At 59.1% G+C, this 21,575-nt stretch overlaps 2 protein-coding genes across 4 annotated transcripts in view; one reads left to right on the top strand and one right to left on the bottom strand.

Moving 5' to 3' along the window:
- Positions 1–8,612, top strand: part of BAZ1B (bromodomain adjacent to zinc finger domain 1B) — a 50,408-nt gene extending 41,796 nt beyond the window's left edge. The window contains exons 16-19 of one of the 3 annotated variants that reach the window (XM_080388764.1): positions 1,447–1,565; positions 3,947–4,098; positions 5,778–5,881; positions 6,494–8,612. In XM_080388764.1, the coding sequence (XP_080244890.1) occupies positions 1,447–1,565; positions 3,947–4,098; positions 5,778–5,881; positions 6,494–6,860 (742 nt within the window). In that variant the 3' untranslated portion in view covers positions 6,861–8,612. Of the gene's footprint in view, positions 1–1,446; positions 1,566–3,946; positions 4,099–5,759; positions 5,882–6,493 lie in introns of those variants that run through there. The other 2 variants (XM_080388763.1, XM_080388765.1) reach the window with 2 other exon arrangements.
- Positions 8,613–12,675: 4,063 nt separating this feature from the next.
- On the bottom strand, positions 12,676–14,927 carry FZD9 (frizzled class receptor 9). The gene has a single exon (XM_080388874.1). It carries the CDS (start codon positions 14,834–14,836, stop codon positions 13,085–13,087), a length of 1,752 nt encoding a protein of 583 aa, XP_080245000.1. The 5' UTR covers positions 14,837–14,927; the 3' UTR covers positions 12,676–13,084.
- Positions 14,928–21,575: the final 6,648 nt, after the last annotated feature.

Raw genomic sequence — 21,575 nt, 5'->3', positions numbered from 1 at the left:
GTTCACTGGGCTAAATTACTGTTGTGCTCTTGTCAAGTTATAGCAGGCATTACTCCAGGTTGCCACTCAGTCCCTACTGTGCTACTACAAATCAGGCTACAAAATGCCACTCTGTGGTTTTCTGGACCTGATAAACCTTAACAAGGCAGGAGTCCTTATAGGGCTACAGAGGGAACATGATTTGAGGAAGAACCAAAAAGTTGTTCTATGCAGCAGAAATTAGTAGCTGCCTCCTGACAACAAGGGATTGAATTATGGCTTGGGGTTTTTTTAATTGCAAGCTGGAAGTTAAATGTATGTGAAATGTATTTTTATTTTTACAATGTATGTCCAGCATTGATTGTGACTCTGTGCTGAGTCTACCCGCTTGTCAGTGAGGTGAGGCTATCAAATGGCATCTGAAGCATAAGCAATCAACAGATCCTCCCTTCCAGAGCAGCAGCACAATAGGAGGTGTACTAGCTTGTAATGTGCAGGTGGTGTATGGCCTTAAAAGTATTACTTACTCCCTGGGCACCATATAAGGGTTCATCAGGCTTGTACAAAAATGACAGGGCTTCAATGCAGCTGTTCGAGCCTGAGATCATAGTTACTTTGATGTGGCAGAGTCACCTGCAAGCTGCTTGGCTCCTGGACGAGAGCCATCAGGTGGGGTAACACCTGTCTTATCTGCTTTCTGTTCTTGTCTTTCGAGCTGAGGTAGGAAAAAAATTTCAGCCTGGAAGCACTTTTGCCCTGCCTGTACTGTGGGAGCTTACTCCTTTTACTGCTCAAGATCCTCTTTCTCGAGAGGATTGAGACTCTCGCAACAGCTTTGCCTTTGTCCCCTTTTGCCTGTGCATGCTGTTTTGTTTTTCTGTTTTTGTAATGGTTTGAATGCTTCAACAGACACATGCGAGAAGTCAGAACTGTCCTGGGCAGGGAGTCTCTGTGGCTTCTGGTATCAGCACATGAGAAGCCTGGTGCTCTGCTCACAAATAATACTAAATGAGCTCTGTTTCCTATAGTGCACATCGAAGTGGCGTGACAGTGGAAGGAGGTAATGGGTAAAATACTCCTGCAGAAACAAAAAAAGCCCCCCTCCTGCAACTCCTTAGGCCAGGCCTGCAGACCTGGGTAAAACAGCAGCATATCCTCTTGGGGAGGAGTAATTGTACAGCAATCGCAATCTTAAAATCCGTTATGTGGTCAAGGTGCCTAGAACAGCAAAAAATACACAGATTCAGCTGTTGGGGATTTTCAGCCCAGATGTTCAGATGGTAGCCTGGGAAGTGCCCTTTTAACTGTGGCTACAACTTGATACTCTCTGAAATGCTGCAGACTGCTTCAGTCTGAGGCTGGGTATTTATTTTACATTGAGGTGGTCAGCAGGTCTCTGCCTGTGAACAAACAGTACAGAGGGCCCAGGGTCTGGTACAACAGATGTGTTCACCTGCCTTACTCTAGGAACTATGCAGAGGATTCTGATGAAGATGAGGATGAAGAAGGCGAGGAAGCTTCTGATGAACCAGATGCTGAGGAGGAAGAGGAAGAGGAAGAAGATTATGAAGTTGCTGGACTGAAATGTAAGGCTTTAACCATGCAGGAAAGTACAGTAAAATACTAAGACTTTGCCTTCAGTGTCCATCCTATTTGGAACTTGTGCCTGTCCTCACACAGAACAGGATCTTACTTGGAAACAGCGGGAGAGGTCACAGGGGAAGGCTCTGGTGGTGCTGTACATTACCTGGGGAGCTGGAGTGAACTCTTGTCTCTCTGTGATGGGGTCAGTGCTCGCAAAGATTGAAACTGCAGTGAGCTATCACTTGCTGCCCTGTCACTCCCCTGGGGACGCTGCCAAGACTGTTAAGAGTGCTGTGAGGTGGTCAGCAGAGGCTGCAGCGGGGCAAGGGGAGGCAACAGCATTATCAGTTACTGGTACCGGCGGTCTCTGCACCCACAGTGTTTGTTGGTAAACTGGATGCTGTTAATAGATGCTTATGGAGCTTTAATCACAGCCCCCTTTCCTTTTTCCCTTTCCATCAGCTCACAACCTCTTAAGTGCAGAATTTCTAGTGATGTGGCAAGGAGGCATTTTCAAATAGCAAGACCAGTGCTTCCTCTGCCCAGTTCCTGTGGGAAGGCACAGTACTTGAGGTGTAGCGTGGCCTGGACCGCCAGCACCCTTTGATTGCATACAGAGACTACTTGGGATGCGTAACTGGTGCATTCCTGGGCAGCTGCATGGAATAAAAGAGCATTTTCTAGACTCCTCGCTGACTGCTTCTCCACTTAACCACTTTTTAGTGTATGTATCCACTTTGTTTTTAGGGGAATTCGACTCTCTCTCATTTGGGCAACTTGATGCACTGAAGGTCGGTCTTGAAATGGCACACTGCCAGCATTTGCTTTCTGTCAAAATGCCCGTGACTGACATAAAATTAACTTCAATTTGTCTTAACCAGGGTAGATGGTGGAATCTGGAGACTGAGACCCAAAGGATTATCCCATGTTCTTTCGAGGGTTTCCATCCAGATCTATCAGTCTTCATTCCCTTGCTTTATTCTGGTTTCAGGGATGTTCACTGATACCCTGGCTATGTACACTGCTTGTTGTTCTGCGGTGTATCCATGTCCACACTTGGAGTGTGTTCAGCCTATGTTGCACAGCCAAGTCAGGAGCTGAGCCAAGGTTTCCAAACAATAGCAAAAGAGGGCTACAGTCACTAAAAATAAAGTGCTAAATGCAACCCCTGGCTTGAAAGAGCATTAACATGGAAAGGTCACTGTGGAAAACTTTTTGTTTTAATAGAGAAGTCCTATTAATCCTCATGGTGTTTATCCTGAGGCATATAACCTAGAATGTTGGATTGTCAGACATTTAACACGTGCCACACGCTTGAGACACAAGCAGAGCGACAGCAGGCAGACGTCCCACTGCCCTAACGCACGTTCCTCGTGTGGGGGGCCCGGCAAGATGATTTATTGGACAGGGCTGCATTAGAGGCCACAGATGAAATGCTACAGCCCCCTGGATACGGCTTGCTCAAGCACTTGTGACCAGATGGAAGGAGCTTGGCTGGGGAACACCAACACATTCTCCTGATACAGAGGAGTCATGAAAGAAACTTAAGACAAGGGAGTGTGTCAGCACACTTGCATTTTTATCAGTGTGAAGGTCTGACAGGCAGACTAACAAACAGGCGGGGGCCTTTCTGTGGGATATAATGCAGCAGCCCTGGTCCTGAGGAATAAAATTCCATTGTTTCCCACTTGCACATGGAGCAGCTTCTGACTGCAGTAACTCGACACTTCCCCTGCACAAGGTTCACTTTTCAGGGGGGGCTTAGCAACTGGCTTATCCCACTTTGTGGGTCACTTGTAAATGCTTGGTAAAGCGTCCATCCCCGAACCAGTGAGGAGCCGGAAACAGGGGAAACTGCAAGTTTCTGCTCCCGGTGCTTTCAGAAGGGATGTTGCAGTTATGTTTGAGACAGTTGTCCTTGCATTACTTCCCCTGCCCTCCCTTGAGTCTTCATGCATCACTCTCGGCACTTGGCCCTGCAGGCAGAGGGGCTTGCTGTTACAGCCCTGGGCCAGCCTTACCTGCAGCAGAGAAGCTGGAAGCTCCTAGGTCTCCCTTGGAGCTGACAATCTGCCAGTGCTGTTGGCTGGTGTGTGTGACCACCCTTCAGTAGAGGGCTGTTGCCAGACAGCAATGGCCTCTTCTTGGACGGGAGGCGATTACCCACTTATCTCATCTGGAAATGGTATCAAGCACAGCTGACGTGAGCATGTGTTGAGTGAGCACGGGCTGACGAAGCTGGGCTGTTGCAGTCGTCCGTGGGTTCACTAGCTCCTCTATACTGTAAGCCAGTCTCTGCCTGGTGCGTAGTGGCTGGGCAAAGGGCTTGTGATCTGCTTCCAGGTTAACCCATTCCTCTGAGTTCATGATTTATGTGTTTCAGTGAGACCCAGGAAGGCAGCCCGGGGCAAGCAGAGCACAGCCATGTACTCCTCGAGGCAGGGGAGGCACCAAAGGAAGAAGCAGTCACTGCACCCTGCCAGGGGACCCCGGCAGCGGGCTGCACCTGTCAACGGCGCAGACATTGATGAGCTGGTAAGAGCCAAATTGCTCCCCGGAGGCTGCTCACATCATGAGTTATAAACGAAACGGGTGTCATGCTTCCTTCCCTCCCCTTCCCAGAGAAATACTCTGAATCATATTGTGAAACCCGGGCTGGGCTGGGGGTGGGTTAACAAAGGAGGCATATCCTTAAGGGCCCAGTACAAATGGAGCAGATATGCCAGGCATCTTTCCCCAGCCGCTTTCACACATTGTCCCCCTTGAGTAGCAGGCAGCCTGCAGCTTGTTAAAGGGTTTTAAATAGTATCCATATGTCTCTGCAGAGAGGTGGGAGGACTGAGGGGGTCCTGGATGGTCAGAGAATGCCAGCAATGTTGGACCCTTGCTCCCCAGCCTTGGCTGTTTTCTGACAGTTGTTGTCCGTATGGTCACTCCCCAACCTCTAGGACATAATTTGGCTGGTTTAGGTTTCACTTGACATTTAAAAAATAAAACTGTATGCTCCTGAACAGAGCAGTTTTGTGCATGTGTGCGCGCTAGGCGGGGTGGCGCTGCAGTGTGCTGTGCTGTTTGTCCTGGGGAGGGACACACCACAGGGGATACGTGAGGATACTCTAGCCCTATGGGCCACGTCACAAGCCTCTGCTAGATCTGCCATCTGTCCACTGACTGGCACTAGTAGTGCTGGTATATCCTGTCACTCTTCTTGAGGGGTCTTGATTGTGATCTTTGGGCTCCCTGCTACTTATGCTGGTTGTGGGTGGGCTGGCTGGTGGATCTGCAGTGTCCTTTTAGCTGGTCTGCGTTACAGATTGGAGGGAAACCAAACCAGCAAGCATGGGCTACCACAGCCAGCCTAGAGGGATATTCAAGTGGAGAAAATCTTACTGGAACTGGGTCAGGGGCTCTGACAAAACACTGACTTGGGGAAGAGGAGATTTTCGTTTACCATTTTTCCTGGGAAGAGAGCAAAGCTGGGTCAGGAATAGTTCCCCGTGTTGCGGAGCCTTCCCATCATCTGACGTACCCTAAGCAGTGATGCCTTGCGAGCTGAGGGGATGTCCCTGTACTGGTGGCTGACCTGCTGCGGATCCCAGGACAAATGGCTGACCTTGTGTTCAGCCTGTGTACGGGACAGCAGTGCTCGAGGCATCAGCTGCTCTTTGGTATTTAAAATGGCATGGTTGGCTCTGCAGTGTCAGTACGGCAGCACAAGTGCTTTCTCCCTCTGCCTCTTGCATGTTGTCTGCCGGGGGCTCAGAGAAGGGGGGCAGAGGGAATTTATGCTCTCCAATTCACTCGCTTATTCCTTGGCTGCTTGTTTTGACCATATTGTCTTTGAAACTATCTTGAAAAAGCTTGCTGCCCTCAGAGAAAAGACGGGCTGCTTGTGAGTTATTCCCACCAGAGCTTCTGGATGGGGCTCCTGTTCTGTAACTCAAGCTGCCACTGTCTGTCTTGGCTGTTACCATCAGAGGTCCTGCAGCAGAGCGGTTTGCCTCTTGATTATTGTGGAAGATGACTGCATTTGAACGATTAGAACTTTGTGCAGCAGTACTACATATCCCCAATCGTTAAGACACTGGCTTGTATGCAGGAGGATTGAAAAGAAGCTCTGCTAAGAACTAGCTGCTTTGGCCTCAGAACTGTTTGCTGAACACTAAAGCCCGTAGTGGTTCCCTGTTTTTTAACAGCATCCATTGTGTGGGCAGGTCCTTCAAACAAAGAAGACGGCACGTCGCCAAAGCCTTGAGTTGCAGAAGTGTGAGGAAATCCTCAGCAAGCTGATCAAGTACCGCTTTAGCTGGCCCTTCAGGTGAGGGCAGGTGGCAGCCTTCTCCGTGGGCGCAGGACTGTCTGCAGGCAGTGTGTAGGTGTGGGTTGGCCGTGCTGCAGTCCTGCCGCATCCACTCGCTGGCTGCAGGAATGGGGTTTCAAAAGCAAGTTATGGATGGGAAGGAAGGCAGTGATGCTGCTCCAGAAGAAACCACCATGCTCTCTCAGTCCTCTGCTGGACTGAAGATGTGGGGCCCTTCTGAGGTGGTGTAACAGGGCGATAGGCTCTGGACCGAAGAGAGGGAGGGTGGGATGGGTGCTTTCTGCAGCCCCCAGGATTTGCAGGGCACTCTAGTGACTGAGAGGAGGCAGCCATACCTGCCACAAGTCAGTCCCCGTGCCTGGACCAGCTCTCTGGGCAGAAGGACAAGCTGCTGTCCTTCCCGTCGTCATGCCGCGGCCACCGCAGGGCTGACATGACTGTAGCACTGTTGAGGTGCTGCTTGGGCTTGTTATGGCGCCGTGGGGGTGCGGGTCAGGGCTGCTGCTTGAGCGAAGGGGGTGGGGGTGATTCTTGCTCCTCTACAGCTCTGCACTGCATGTGGCTGGGGCCGTCATTTTCCTCCTGTCTTTGTGGCTCTTCGTTCGGCAGGGAGCCAGTGACCACGGAGGAAGCTGAAGATTACTTTGAGGTCATCAGCAACCCTATGGACTTCCAGACTATGCAGAGCAAGTGCTCTTGTGGCAATTACCGCTCGGTGCGGGAGTTCCTCTCCGACATCAAGCAGGTGTTCTCCAACGCTGAGCGCTACAACCGGAATGGGAGTCACGTACTGTCCTGCCTGGAGAAGACGGAACAGTGTTTGATTGACATGGTGCACAAACACCTGCCTGGCCACACGTATGCACGCAGGAAATGCCAGAAGCTCTCTGCCAGGTGCCAGGGACTGGAGGAGCAGGAAGGGGACAGTGAGTCAGAGCCCCTTGAACATTCCCGGGGTCGGAAAAGGAAGAAATGAGGGATGGGGAGACTAGGGGGAGAGCCAGAGCTGGAGCAGGCCGTCTGGTGCTGCCGATCGGTTGTCTGGAGGGAGTTGGGAAGCAGCAGGCACTTCTCTATTAATCCAGCCTTTCCCTTGGGCCCGTCCTAGTTTAAATTTTTCTGCAGTTTCCTCAAGTATTTGGTCATCCATTGAGTGAGCGGAGATGACTTACTGCTTCCTGCAAAGGCCACAAAGCTCTTCAGGAGCCTGTCCTGCTAGGAGGGGAAGGTGGGAGGGCAAGGGGCAGGGCTGGGCAGGGGAGCACAAAGCCTGTGCCAGCTCAGGCGCTGTCAGCTTCCTTGGGACGAGCTGCTTCCTCCCCTCTGCAAGCAGCCAGCGCCGGAGCACGGTGGGACCTCTGCCACCTCTGCCGTCTGCGGCCTGTGATGTGAAACCAGCCTTGAGCTGGCGCGGGGAGGGATCATATTGCTTCACCGAAGGGCTGGGTGTGATCAGGCCAATGGGCTGCTAGTTCTTGTATGTATATATTTATATGGTGTTAATTTTGAGCCCCCAGTTGAAGGGCTGCATAGGGCAAGCAAGCACTTACATTTATGGAGATACAGCTTTCACCAGCATCCTAACACAATTGGCTTCGAGGTGCTCTTGCTTTTTCCCTCTCTCTCTTCTCGGCGAGCAATCTCTGGAGGTTGCGCTCCAAAGAGGGTTCTTCTGAGCTCAGATCTTCACATGTACACGGCAAAGAGGAGGCAGATGGCTTCCCTGCTCACCTTGAACAGCACACAATCACGTAGCCCCTTGGATGAACCGAGTGCCAGAAGCATACCAGAGAGCGTGGTTTTCTGCACACCCTGTAGGGAGCTCCAGGGCAAGGGGAGCAGCAGAAACATGTTCTGTGTAACTTTTTAAATTAATTTTCTAGTTAAAAGTGGCTTGTTTCTAGCTGTGATCTTGTACAAAGAACACCTGTAAGATACCGTTGTCTTGCTTTGGCACATGTACAGTTTATATGAAATTGTGTTTGCTTTATATTTTCCCCCTCTTAAAAATTAATTTTCCTACCAGTAGCTGGAGTTACACCGGGGGAATTGTTGGGGGGGGGGGGTCTCCCAGTCCCTCTCTAGCCACGCTCTCACCATGTTTTATAGTAATACCTTCCCTAGCTCGCCTCCCTCGCACTCCCCCAGCGCTGCGAGGACCGTCCTGCACTGGCTGACCAGCCTGATCCTGCTGGGAGGCTGCTCTGCCGCAGCCCCAGCAGTGGGTCCTGCCGCCCAAGAGACGCCTTTTTCTTAGAGAAAAGTCAGTGTTTTTTCATCGCCTTTCCCTCTCCGTCATGACAGGTTTTGATCATACAATCAGGGCTCAAACTTTTTATTATACAAGTCCAATTTGGAACAAACCAGCCACAGGGCTGCTTTATACTGGTTTTGTAACAGAAAAGTAAAAGCCAATGTTGCAGATCCTGTGATTTGAGAAGAAAAGAATTATTGATGAAAAATTGCGGCCTAGTTTTATGAACTTTCTAGGATTTTTTTAACAGGTATTTGTTTCAGTTCTGGACTGTTGATGGCTGCAGAGACTAGGCAGGTTTCCAGCCACTTCCCTCTTCACCTCTCCCCAGCCTCAGCCCCTGCCCCACAGAATAGCACTGACATTTGTATTTCACACGTCCCCTTCAGAGGCTTTGTTTTGTCCTGTTCATAGAGAACATTTTCTGCAGGTCCTACATGGTGAAACCTTTGGAACTGTAAGGTTTTTTTTAAATAAATGTCATTTGGGGGGGAGGGGGTTTCTGCTAAGGGCTGTACTTGTAATAAATTGGAAAGTTAAAAATAAACATTATGTACTTGTGTTTGTAAAACTGGCTTGCAGCGAGTCCTTTGTGGGCACCCAGTGTTCGTGTGGTACTGTCTGCGACGTCTCGCCTCTGCCTTCCCCAGAGCCCCCGTCAGACGTGACATTGCTGCCTTCTGAAGGGAAACGGAGCCACAGGGCCAAGGGGTCGAGGCAACAGCGAGTCTGGGTCAGGTCAGCTAACGACTCCAAAGAACCATCTTTTAAGCCTCCTACTGAGGTCTGGCTGTACCACCCCCTGGGCCTGCCTTTGTTCCCAGTATGGCAGCTGGGTTGTGCCTTGCTGCTGCAGCCGTGCTGCCCTTTCCCCGAGCTGGGCCGGGCAGGAGGCACCGTGCTGGTGCGGGCATGTGTGCTCCGAGCTGGCCCTGTCCATCGCGGGGCTGTGCTCTTCTGCCCCTGGGCAGGGGGAAGTCACCAAGGATGCAGGAGCAGTCCTGGGGTTGACTGGTCCTCCTGCTACAGCGGGGAGGGTGGCACTGGGTAGCTCACCTGAAGGGAATACTGGGTGGGGGGGGTAATGGGAAAGCTGAAATGTCTCCTTTTTTTCACCCCAGCATTGCCTGGCTGAACAGCCATCAAAACTGCTTCCCTTGTTTTGTTAATGTGTGTTTTGCAACCACAGCTTTGTTGGCTGCAGCTCAGAGATTAGCAAGGACTGTTCCTGCAGGGTCTGAAGGCACAGCTCCCAGCCCGCCACCCTGCTCCCCGCAGCCTAACGGGGATGTGCTGGGTGCTCTGACATGGTGAGCTTCAAAGGCAGGATGGGCTGGGGAGGTGGTGAACCAGTGCTGCACTGCGAGGAGGCTGATGGATTCTTGGGTGTGTTCATCGTACTCCTTGCTCAGGAGCTGAGCTGGGAGCCCTCCAGCCAGGTCTAGCTCTGCTGGACAGAGGAAATCCCTTGATGGGTTTCAGGGCTCGAAGCCCTTGGCGACAGATGCTGCTTTCCCTAGAGAAGCCTCATCCCCTATCCGCAAGAGCTGGTTGGTTTGCTGGGCATGCAGCAGGACCTGGGTGAATCAGAGTGTGACTCAGGCTGGGACGTTTCCAGGCCCCAGTGTGGAGACCTCACACCAGCATCTGCTCCAAGACCTTTTTGGAGACTTGCTTTTTATAGCAGCCCCTGCATGGCATTAGTGTCCTGGGCAGGGGCTATAAATACCGTCCCCACACCTGGCAGGCGCGAGCGTGGGGCTGGCAGGCAGCTGTGGCCCTGCTGCCCCCTGGCACTGTGGGCAGGGGGAGGCACCCGTCCAGCTGTACCCACCACCTCGTGGAGGCTGGCCACCACCAAGCCCCCGTGGGGCACCCCTGCTCTCTGGGGCTCCAGCATGGCCTCAGGAGGAGGCGCAGGGGTGCAGCAGGCGAGGAGCCTTGAGCTTGGTCCCCCCTTGGCTTCTTCAAGGCTTAATTATTATTAACCGATTAACAGCCTGGGATTTTTAGCATGTTCCCAGAGTACAGCAGCTTCCCTTCTGCTGCTACTGGAAACTTTGTGGGGGCGGGGGGGAGGGGGTCATGTCCACAGCTCAGTGAGTGTGGAGGGCACCAGGCGTGACCTCTCCATGCTCAGCTGGACCTTGGGGTGCTCTGAGCCCGCTCTCGCCCAGTGCCGGCCCTCGCTAGCTGCCCCTCCTGCTAGCACTGGGCATGGGCAGCCGTGGCAGCGGTGCCCGAACTGGGGGGCTGCTCCTGCAGGGAGAGGACAACGCTGAGCCCAGCCTGCCCCTTGCAGAGGGGCTTCTACAGCTGCCCCGGCCCTGCCGTGGCCCGTGCTTGGCTGCCTTAGGGGCTGCTCCACGTAGGATGGAGAGGGGATGCAGGGATGGTCTTGGGGCCGGGGGATACAGGGGAAGGCTGAGCCTCCCGGCACAGGGTTGAAAGCAGCTGTGACAAGGGGACAGCTGGTGTCCCCTGGCACAGAGCCCTTCCAAAGGGCAGCTCTGCTTCGGGGCAGTCTCTGTGGACGAGCCACCTCCCCAGTGGGGCCAGCCATGCCCGGCAGCTCGGTGCTGGCTCTGCTGGAGCCAGCCGGGCTGCCGGGGCTGATAGTGGGTGGTGGTCCGGCGCCGGCGGCCGCCCCACAGCCAATAGCTGGGGCCTGGCAGGGCCGGTTATCTGGGCGAGCGCTTGAGGCCGGAGCTGCTTGGCAGGTGCCGGGGTGCTCAAGGGCCGGCGGTCCCCACCGGGTGCCCCAGCACCGCCACCCTGCCAGGGGTCTGGCCTGCGAGCCGATGGGGCACCGAGCTGGCTCCGGACCCAGCGCCGCGGGGCGGGGGTCCAGCACAGCGAGCAGCCCTGCACCCCCTCCCCGCGCCGTGCCCGGCTCCCCGGGCTGGACTTTGGAGCCCGTCCCCAGCCAATATTGACTCCCTCGCCCCAGGTCACTGCCCTTTTACCTGCCCAAACAAATCCTCCCGTGGCAGCTGCGGGGAACCCGTGTGGCTGCAGCCCCCCCAGCGGTGGGAGCCCAGGGGGGTCCCTGCCCTGGCACCACCACCAGCCTGGGGAAGGGGCTGGGTGCCCACTGGCCCAGCCAGGGACATGCCTGCCCCCCAGCACCCCACATCAGGCGCGAGCCCCACAGCATCCCACCGCCACCACCGTGGGCTCCTTCGCACCTCAGCTGCCGGGCTGGCTCCGGGGGGAGGCCAAGGCTTTTCTCAGATCAGTCACTTCTCCCGCCATCCCGGCACCCCCGGGCGTGGGGGGTGGATGAAAGGCGCTTCACATCAATCATGGCAGCACAAAGCCCCAGCGCGGTGCGGCTGCAGGCGAGGGGCCACTGCACCCAGCCCCTGCCGCCACCTCTGGCTCGGGGTGGGGGGGGTCTTGCACCTCCTTTGGCTGCAGCCCTGACACGGGGCTCTGCGCTGCAAGGGCTTTGCTGGGGCAAGGGCCAAGGGCTGTTGGTGTGGGCAGGCAGCAGGTGCTAATTTGGGTGATCAAAGGCGGGTCCCTCGCTGGCTTATTGCTCCCTAGTGGAGAGGGACGGGGGCCCCTGAGACCCTCACTGGGGCCCAGCACCGTCCCAGCCTGCATGCTGGCTAATTAGCAGGCAATTAGGTGATGGACAAGTCTGAGCCTGTGTCCCTGCTACAGCGCCCTGCCCACCGTGGGGCAAAGCCCATCTCTCACTCCTCCCCGGCACTGGGAGCCCCCTGCACGTCCCGTGGGGCAGCGGGCAAACCAGCCCCTCAAACCCTCCAGAGACGGGCTGGCTCCCCCGAGCCGAGGTGTCTCAGGGCAGGGTGGGCAGCAGCCCCCACTGCCGAGCCCCCGGCAGAGCCACCCAGCCCAGGGACACCCACCGCTGCTGCCCAGCGTGGAGAGGACAGTCCTGGCTCCCCCCACCAGCCCCAGCAACACCAGCTGAGGCTTGAATTTCCCTCCGGACAATGGGGAAGGCAAGCTGGGATTGTAACTGGAGCAGGGGATAAATAAAGCTGCCCAGAAGTTTCCATTACCCACACCTCAGGCTTCTGTGTGGGACATCAAAGCTGAGCCCTCTGTGCCCCGAGGTCCCTTGTCCCCAGCCCATCACCCCGGCTCCTGGCCTGCCGTGCCCTGGTGCCGTGCCCCGGTGCCGGAGCGCCGAGGCCCCCTCGCCCTGGCACCGAGGCCCCAGCAGCAGATGGCACCGACACAAATCACCTACAGAGCGTGGAGTGGAAAACATGATTCGTTACGTGACAGCGCAGGAAAACCCTCCTCCTCGGCCAGGAGGCAGCGGGTGCCAGAACCGGCCTCGGGGAAGCCACAGGGGAGCTGGACACTGGGAGCCTCCCCCGGTGCCATGCTCCCACCGGAGGCACCCCGGCACGGCACGCTCCTTTCTGCCAGCACGAGAGCCCCCAGGACCGCCACACACGTGCCATGGGGACCACGGCCCCAACCCGCCAAGCTGGGAGGGGCTCCCATGGGGCTGCTCTTGACCCCCTCGAACTCCTTCAAACAGCACCAGGCTCGGTTGAAATAACACATCCAGGGGTTTATTGTTTTTTCCATTCCTCGCAGCTAATGATTAAAAAAAAAATAATCTAAAATAAATTACAGAATTAAATAAACACGAATTGGATTATTCCCCTCCCTGCCCCATCCCCGCCACCCCCCCGCCCCCCTCCCAAAAGAAAGCATTAGAAGAGTCACTGGATTTGGCAACAGCAACAACAAAACAACCTCTAGGAAAAAGCAGCTACTTGTCAGGGTCGAGCAGTGCCAGGGGGGTCCCGCGGGCCTCACCACCCCAAACCAGTGTGCGTGCCCCCTCCCACCGCCACTCAGCCTCTGCCCTCACCTCCATGAGCATCCCCTCGCCCCTTACCCGTGAGGCCGGCTTCCCCCGGCATGCCGTCCCCAGGGAGGGGGCAACCCCCGCTCTAGACGTGCGTCGGGTTGTCCAGATACGGGTCTGTCTTGGTCATGTGCAGCATGACTGTGGGGGCTTTGTAGTGGCAGTGCACCCCGCCACAGCTCACCCCGCTGCAGGGCTTGCCCCTCGTCCTCACGCCCAGCTTTCTGTTGCACAGGCTCTGCCAGGTCTGCAGCGTCTTGGAGCTCCACACCCACACGCCACTGGTGATGCCCACCACCAGCGACATGAAAATCTTTAGCATAAAGACAGCCACGGTGGGCACCGAGGCCTCCAAGGAGCAGTTGGCAGCGCGCCGGCCGGGGAGGTGCAGGCAGCCGCGCTCCAGGGCCCTGAGGTTCCAGTAATCCATGTTCAGCCGCTCATAGAAGTAGCAGACGATGACACAGGTGGCCGGGACGGTGTAGAGGATAGAGAAGACTCCAATCTTCACCATCAGTTTCTCCAGCTTCTCCGTGTTGGTGCCACCCGTCTTCATGATCTTCCGGATGTGGAAGAGGGCGACGAAGCCTGTGAGGATGAAGGAGGTGCCAATGACCAGGTAGCAGGAGAGGGGGATGAGGACGAAGCCAGTCAGGGCGCTGACGTCCATGCTCCCCACGTAGCACAGCCCTGTGAGCTCATCCCCTGCCACCTTCCGCATGGTGAGGATGACAATGGTCTTCATGGCCGGGATGCCCCAGGCAGCCATGTGGAAGTAACTGCTGTGGGCCTCAATGGCCTCGTGTCCCCACTTCTTCCCAGCGGCCAGGAACCAGGTGAGGGTGAGGATGACCCACCAGAGCGAGCTGGCCATGCCAAAGTAGTAGAGGATGAGGAAGACAATGGTACAGCCCGTGCTCTCCAGCCCCTCCTGGATGATGTAGAGCTCGCCATTCTCCCGGTCGCAGGCAATGTTCTCGGCCCCTGCCACCGAGCGGATGATGAAGGCCACAGAGTAGACATTGTAGCACATGGAGAGGAAGATGATTGGCCTCTCAGGGTACTGGAAGCGGTGGGGATCGAGCAGGAAGGTGAGGACGGTGAAGGCGGTGGAGACGAAGCAGAGGGTGGACCAGACGGCCATCCAGATGAAGGCAAAGTCCTTGTCCTCCCGGGACCAGTAGACGTCCACACCGGGGGAGCACCTGGGCGCGCAGGAGAGGCTCTTCTCCACGTACTGGAACTTCTCGGGGTTGTCACAGGCCCCCAGGCTGTTGGGTCCGCGGCCCTCAGCAGCGCCCGGCGGCCAGGGCCGGGGAGCCACGGGCAGCATGCCTTGACCCTTGTGGGGCTCCGTGGCCGAGGCGTTCTCGGGGGCCTCCATGCAGAGGGCGTTGGGGTCGTTCTTGGTGGGCAGCCTGCCGCAGTCGAGCGACTCGGGCCAGCCGAAATTGAACTGCTCCATGATGGGGACGCACTTGTGGCGGGCCTGCTCGCACATGGGGCGGCAGGCGGGTATGCTGGCGCTCACCTGGTCGGTGCACATGGGCGCGTAGAGGGAGCAGAGGAAGAAGCGCAGGTGGACGTGGCAGCCGTACTCCACCAGCGGCGCGAACTCGTGCAGCTTCAGGGCGGCCTCGCGCTGGCTCTCGTGGCCCAGCAGGTTGGGCATGCGGGTCAGGTTGTACCCGATGCCGCGGCACATGGGGATGTCCACGGGCTGGCACCGCGCCGCGCGCCCCCGCGGCCCCTCCAGCCCCCCCAGCTCCAGCCCGCGCCCGGCCGCGGCCAGCTGCCACAGCACCGACAGGGCCAGCCGCAGCCGCACCGCCGCCATCGCCGGCCCCGGCCCCGGCCCCGCGGCTACAGCGCCGCCATCGCCCGGCCCCGCCGCCCCCGCGCCCCCGGGCCGGCCGCCCGCTGCCGCCGCTGCCGCCGCCGCTCCCGCTGCCGCCGCTGCTGCTGCTGCGGCGCCGGCGCCGCGCCGGGGCAGCTCCCCCCGCCCGCGGCCCCGGCCCCGCGCGCCATGCGGCGGCGGCCCCGCCGAGCGCCCCGCGCCGCCCCGCGCCCGCCGAGCCCCGGCCGCGCCGCGCCGCGCAGCGCCCGCCGGCCGGGACGGCCACGCCACGCCCCGCGGCCACGCCCCCGGGGAGGTGCCGGCGGCCACGCCCCCTCCCGGGGCGGGGCCCGCGCGCGTAACCGGCCCCCGGCCCCCGCCCCGGCGCGCAGGCACGCGCGGGGCACGCACCCCCGCCTGGCGCCCCGCTCCGCACCGGGGTCCGCGTCGGGACCCGCAGCGGGGACGCGCAGCCGCAGCGGGACCCTACCGGCACCCGCAGCCAGAGCGGGACCCCACCGAGACCCGCACCCGCACCGGGACCCGCAGCCGCAGCACCTGCAGCACCCCGGCGCGGGGCACCCGCGGGGGACACCCCAGCACGGGGCCCCGGGGCTTGCCCCTGCCCAGCCCCCCCGGCTGTGGGGCGCACGTCCGGACCCTCCCGCACCATCACAGCCCATGCCTGCACCCGCACCCCGCCCCAGCCCCCCACCCCAACTCCGCACCCCCTGCACCCCCTGCATCCCCTGCACCGCCTGCACCACCTGCACCGCCTGCACCACCACATGCCCTCACACGCAGACACACACCCAGCGGGCACAGGCATGTGCACATGCATATGCACAGACACACACTTGCACATGCCCTCCCACAGTCCCACATGCACACATACATGTGCATGTCTGTGCACGTATGTACATGCCCACATGCGCTCACACACACATGTACAGACCCACCCGCAGCCTGGCACAGCACAGATTGTGGCCCTGCACACCCGTGGGGCCAGCCATGTGCACACACACCCCAACACCTGGGCACAGGAACACGCGTGGCCTTGCCAGTGCCCCAGGCGCACCAGGGTGCTGCCGGGCTGAACCTGCTTCTGGGAGCACCGGCAACATGGTGCACACTTGGACCATGGTGTGCACTTGGGCCATGGTGCACACGGTGTGTGTGGCTGTGGGGTGCATGTGCCAGGCATGTCGCACAACAGCAACTGGTCTGGCAGGCCACGGGGCGGGGGGGCGGGGAGCAGCCCCCAGGAATCCTCCTGCCTGCAGTCCAGTGGGTTGGTCCCCAGCCTGCAGTCCAGTGGGTTGGTCCCCAGCCTGGGGACAAAAAGTGCCACTTTAGTCTGGCTGCTGAGAACCGGGAAACCCCACACGGAGCAGAGAGGGGGCCAGCACCCATGGGGCTGGGGGGCCGTGATGAGACAGTGGGGGTCATGGGAGGTGGCTCAGCCCCGGCACATGGACTGGGGGAGCCATGTCCCTGGGCAGTGCCCTGTGCCCTTTGCCTGGTGACACCGGTGATGTGCGAGGCCAGGGCAGCTCCTGGGTGATGATACAAGTCAGCGTGGCTGAGCTGGTGCTACCAGCCCCCAAAATCCGGTGTCCCACCTGCAGGATGACAGATCACCTGTGCCGGGGGCAAGGGGGAGCTGAGGGTGCCCAGCTGTAGAACCCAAGGGCGCTCAGGCCAGCTGGGGGTGGCAGCACCCCTGGGGATGGGCTTTGCTGTACATGCCATCTTCCCAGGATGCCACCAGCTGCGTCCCGTGTCCGGGAGCTGCCGATCCCCCGTCGGGCCCTGGGGTGCCGGCACAGGGTGCTCTGTGCCATCCCCAGCACCCATGTGCAGAGGGAGGGGACCAGCGGCTCAGCTGTCCCGGGGCAGCTGGGGTAAGGTCCCTGAGGTGCCCCACTGGGACACCCGGCACCGGTGCCTGTCGGGGCTGGCGGCGGGTACGGGCACGGGCCAGGGGGGCAGGCGCCGCGCCGTTCCCAAGCATTCTCACAGCCCTGCAATTTCTTTAGTAACAACATAACAACCTGTCAACGCGGCCCCTAATCACCCGCCCCTGCTGCCACCCCGGCCATACATTATTTAAACATCCCAGTTCAGCACTATAAGGAAATTCCAGGGTAGCCGCTTATCAGTTGGTGTAATGGTGCAGGAGATAAGCTGTCACCCTGGAATTTCCCTCTAGCACTGGGCAACTGCTCCCCTGGCACCGGGACCCTGGGAAAGGGGTGATTTGGGGTGCCGGAGGGGGCTCTGGCCACAAGTTCTGGGGGTGTGGGGCCAGAAAGCACCATCCTGCGTGCCCAGATGACACGGAGCAGCAGCCAGCTCCAGGGGGCTTCATACCCTGCGTTAAGGCCATGCTCCTCCTTGTGTGCTCTAAGAACTGGGTGGGGTTGGGGTATTTTGTGCTGTGGACACAGGTTTGGGGGCAAATTGTCACCCACAGGTGAGCTAGCAGCCACAGCTGTGTCTGCCGCGGTGGGGATGGCAGTGATACCCGTTGGGTGCTGGGACCTGTCCCTGGGGTGACTCATCCCATCCACCCCCAGCCCCAGGATGCATGTCCTGCTTGGGGTGAGGGACTGCCACCGCTCCAGGGCACCCTAAAGCCCAGCTCCTGCCACCAAGGCTGTCCTAAAGGGAGCTGTTTGCTGAGGAAAGCTTGGAAACACCCAAACGTCTCCAACAAACAGCACCATCACTGGGCAGCCAGCGCTGGGGCCGGGCGGGCAGCAGGCACAGCCAGGCCCACAGGCAGGGGCTGGATGGGACCCCGGGGTGCCAACCCCACCATCCTAGTTCAGCCCCATCGGTGCCCTCCTACCTCCCAACCCTGCCGCCTGGGCTGCAAAGGGTTAACGGGGGGCAAACGCACAAATAAATGTCTTTTAATTTAATTTTGCTTTAATATGTAAAACTGTTGCTCTTGGCAGGAGGTTACACAGCTCAGCCAAAAGCAACACACGGATTTTCAGAGTCAAGGGGCTCCTTTTAACATAGAGGAGCGGCCACCCCTCATCTCCGCCCCAGACCCTGGGGTGCTCCTCCCCTACCCCAACACCCTCCTTGGATGCTCCATGGGGTGCCCAAGCCCTGCCCAAGCCCCAGGGACCTGCAGTGGGGACAGCAAAGAGCCCATGGAGCCCTTCCCAGACCTTCATCCCCCCCGCAGTGGTGCACAGGGGGGGATGCCACCAGCATCCCAGTCCATGGCCAAGTCTTGCCCTTCCATTGCGGCACTGCCTGTGCCTGCTGGGGAGCAACCTGCCTGCCCCTGCCTGTACCTCCGGGGTACGTCGATGCTCTGGGGACAGCACAGTGCTCACCACCGGGATGGGGACATCACAGCCACGCACAGAAGCCGAGATCTCCAGCAGGTCTGGAAGCCTTGCAGTGAAAACAAGAACACCAGGTAGAGCAACACAGCAGATTTACAGCCTTGGAAGTGGCCCTGGGCTGGGAATCCAATATCAATATCTGGAAGAAAGGGCTCACAGAGGCTGCACAGAAATCCTGCCCGGGAAGCGGCCAGGACGGTGGAGTGGGGCTGTATCGCCGGAGCCTGGGAGCCTGTGGTTCCTGGCAGCAGCTTTGCCCCATTTCCTTTCTTCCCGTCAACAGCGCCTGCAAACCTGTGCAAGAGCCTCAGCAAGAGGAGGGGGAAGGAGAGCAGGAAGGGCCACGGGTGGAGAAAAATCCCCCGCTACCATCCTGGGGTAAAGAGAGACTGTAGCTATGCCCCTCTTGCCCAGCCATGGATGGGTCCTTCCTGGGTTACAGGGTTTGGGGGAATCCCTCTTGGCACCAGTGATGGGGACAGCCCCGGCGGGAGCCACGGAGGGGGCGATGGAGCTGGGGAGAGGGTGATGGAGCAGGGGAGGGAACGATGGAGTAGAGAAGGGGGCGATGGAGCAGGAGAGGGGGCAGTAAAGGGGGGGATAGAGCAGTGGAGTAGAGGAGGTGATGGAGTTGGGAGGGGGGCAATGGAGCCAAGGAGGGGGTGATGGAGCAGAGGAGGGAGTGATGGAGCTGGGAAGGGGTTGATGGAGCTAGGCAGAGGGCAACAGAGATGGGGAGGGTGCAACAGGGCAGGGGATGTGGCAGTAGGATGGGGGATGGGGCAATAGAGGCAGGGCAATGGATTAGGCGGGAGGGTGATGCAGCTGCAGAGGGGACCGTGGGTGCTGTTCTGTCGCGCCTTAGCCGAGGCAGGCAGGACTTGCTGTGGGGTGGCGAGGGACCCCATGCCAGCTGTGCTGCCCTTGCCCCTCCCCCTCCCTAGCAGGCTCTGCCCCACTGAGCCCACAGAGCCTCCGTGGTCCCAGCTCACCCCAGCGTCAGGTCCGCAGGCAGACATGGGGGCATGGAGGGAAACCCAAGTAGTAGGAACGGGCCACCAGCTGTGCCCAGGGCAACCCTGGGCCCCGCAGCACCCCATGCTCTCTCTACCAGCCCGGAGGGAGGGTGATGGCACAGCCCTGCAGGGATCCGGGGGGATAATTTTCCCTTCCTGAAGAATTTCACAGGAATAGCTGGTGTGAAAGGCCAGTGGCTTCGATTTCAAAGGGATGCCAGTGCTGGGGTCGGATGGGCTGGCGAGCAGGTGGAGGGGTCCATCCTGGGAGCATCCCACGCTGGGCACCCCACAGGGCTGCAGGCTGGCACCCACCCGGCCAGAGGGGCAGCTGCTCCCTGCGCTGGCCACCCTCTCCCTGGGGACACCCTCCCGTGCACCAGTGGGAGCAATCGTCAAGCCCAAACCCTTCCCACCCCTGGGCACAGCCCTGTGTGATGCAGATGCACACACGTGCACCAGACCATGCACGCCATGGGGCAAGTGATGCTCTGTACCCTGCGGCCTCTGAGTGACCTGCCAGGCTCCCTGCCATGGGCAAGCAGCAGCGGGGGGAAAGATGGGGATCCTGGGGGACAGTCCCCAAACAAATGGATGGAAGAACCCCACACCGGCAGGATGAAGTGTGTGAACATGCGGCCTGGATCCTGCCTAGTCCCAGCCAGTGCCAACAGAAGGGAAAAGCCATTTCTTCCCTGATTTTGGCATTCACTATAGCAGCCAGAACCCCGGCAGGGGGGAATCGTCAGCTCCACTTGCTGTACACCCAGCTGCCGGTATTTTGGTGGGTCCACAGGGCTCTGTCACGTGTGCCGCTGGGCAGGCAACCCACTCCTGGGAGGGCACCCTGGGCACGGCAGAGCCAGCGGCATCCGGCAAGGCAGGGAGCACTGAGCAACCCAGCCCCACAACATGGGGCTCCGCTGGCCCCCAACCAGGCGCTGACACCCTGTGACTTGCTGCTGAGACACCCAAACCCTGGCAGGCGTCCCCTGAAGGACAGGACTGTCCCCTTCTCTCACCCTGCTGCCATCTGCTCTCCCAGTGTCCCTGCTGGCACACTCCCCAGCCACGCCAAAGGCTCTGCAGGGTCTCCGAGGGGCCACAGAACCTGCACCCTGTCCTCGTATCCAGGTCAGGGATCCCCCCATCCCAGGGAAGAAAACCTCTTCCCAAAAGCCCCAGTGCCCCCCGGTGACACCCCTGCCCCCAGCTGTCCCTCGCACAATGTGTCCGCACACAGGCAGCAGCCCCAGCACCACTGCCACGGGGCTTCCAGAGATTTCCTGCAGGAGCCGGGCATTTTTTACCCCTTTCTCCTGGGCATGTGGTTTTGGTAACTCGAGGAGCCACAAAAGCCACTGCCTGTGCCTGCCTTCCCCGCCTGAGCGCGGCTGCGGGCAGCGGAAGGTGCTGCAGGCATGTGAACAGGGTGATGTCCCCCCCGCCACCCCACCATCACCCCCTGGGACCTCCACCCACCCAGTGGGACCTCTGGTCATCCCGGAGCAGTGGCAGGCAGCTGGGTGACACCAGGGTAATGCCGTGTCCTGAGTCACCACCTGGCCTTGGGTCCCCATGTGCCTGCAGTGACAGCCCCAGCCTGTGGTGCAAGGGCACCGTGGCCAGGGTTCAGGGACACGGGGGGCACAAAACCCCCAGGCGCGCTCTCTGCAACCTGGTCACCCCATCACCCTGCAGCTGGGGATCTGTGGGCACCCTGCGGCCATTGCAAATGGGAGGTGGCATAGAGGGACAGTCCTGCTGCCAGCCAGCCCACCTCCCTGGCCGTGGCCACAAGGTCCCTGGGTTGTGACACCGGTCCACGATGCAGTGTTGACATGAAGCAGGCAGGAGACACGGCACAGGCATGTCCCTAATCCCCCCCGGAGCCCTGGCAGCCCTAGGGACCCGCACACACATGGGGACCATGTGCAGCTGTGGGCCTCAGGGACGGGCAGGAGGGTAGGGGGTGCCCTGGGGGAGCCCCAGCTGCAAGCAAGGTGGGGAGCTGCCTCGCAAGGAGATGAGAGGGGACATTGGGCAGTCCCCCCCACCTCCCCCACGGTATTTTAGCTGGCCAGTGCAGCTGGCAGCACAACAGGCTGCTTACAGCCTTCTGGAGGGGCTGGGATGCATGTCCCTGGCCGTGGGGACAGCCTCCCCATCAAAGGGGAAGCTGAACTGAGCCATGTCCTGTCCCCAGCCACCTTGTTCACTCCTACAGACCCCTCTAAAGGGGACGACAGGACCCAGGTGAGCCTTGGCAGCGGGCGTTTACTCTGAACCCTACTGATGGCTGCACCTGCAGTTTGCAGCAGCTGCCTACGGAGGCGGGCAGGGGCTGGAGCTCCG

The sequence above is a fragment of the Falco punctatus genome, assembly GCF_963210335.1.
Source record: "Falco punctatus genome assembly, chromosome: 1".
In the NCBI taxonomy this organism is placed as follows: Eukaryota; Metazoa; Chordata; class Aves; order Falconiformes; family Falconidae; genus Falco; species Falco punctatus.
This window is presented reverse-complemented; position numbering and strand designations above follow the sequence as displayed.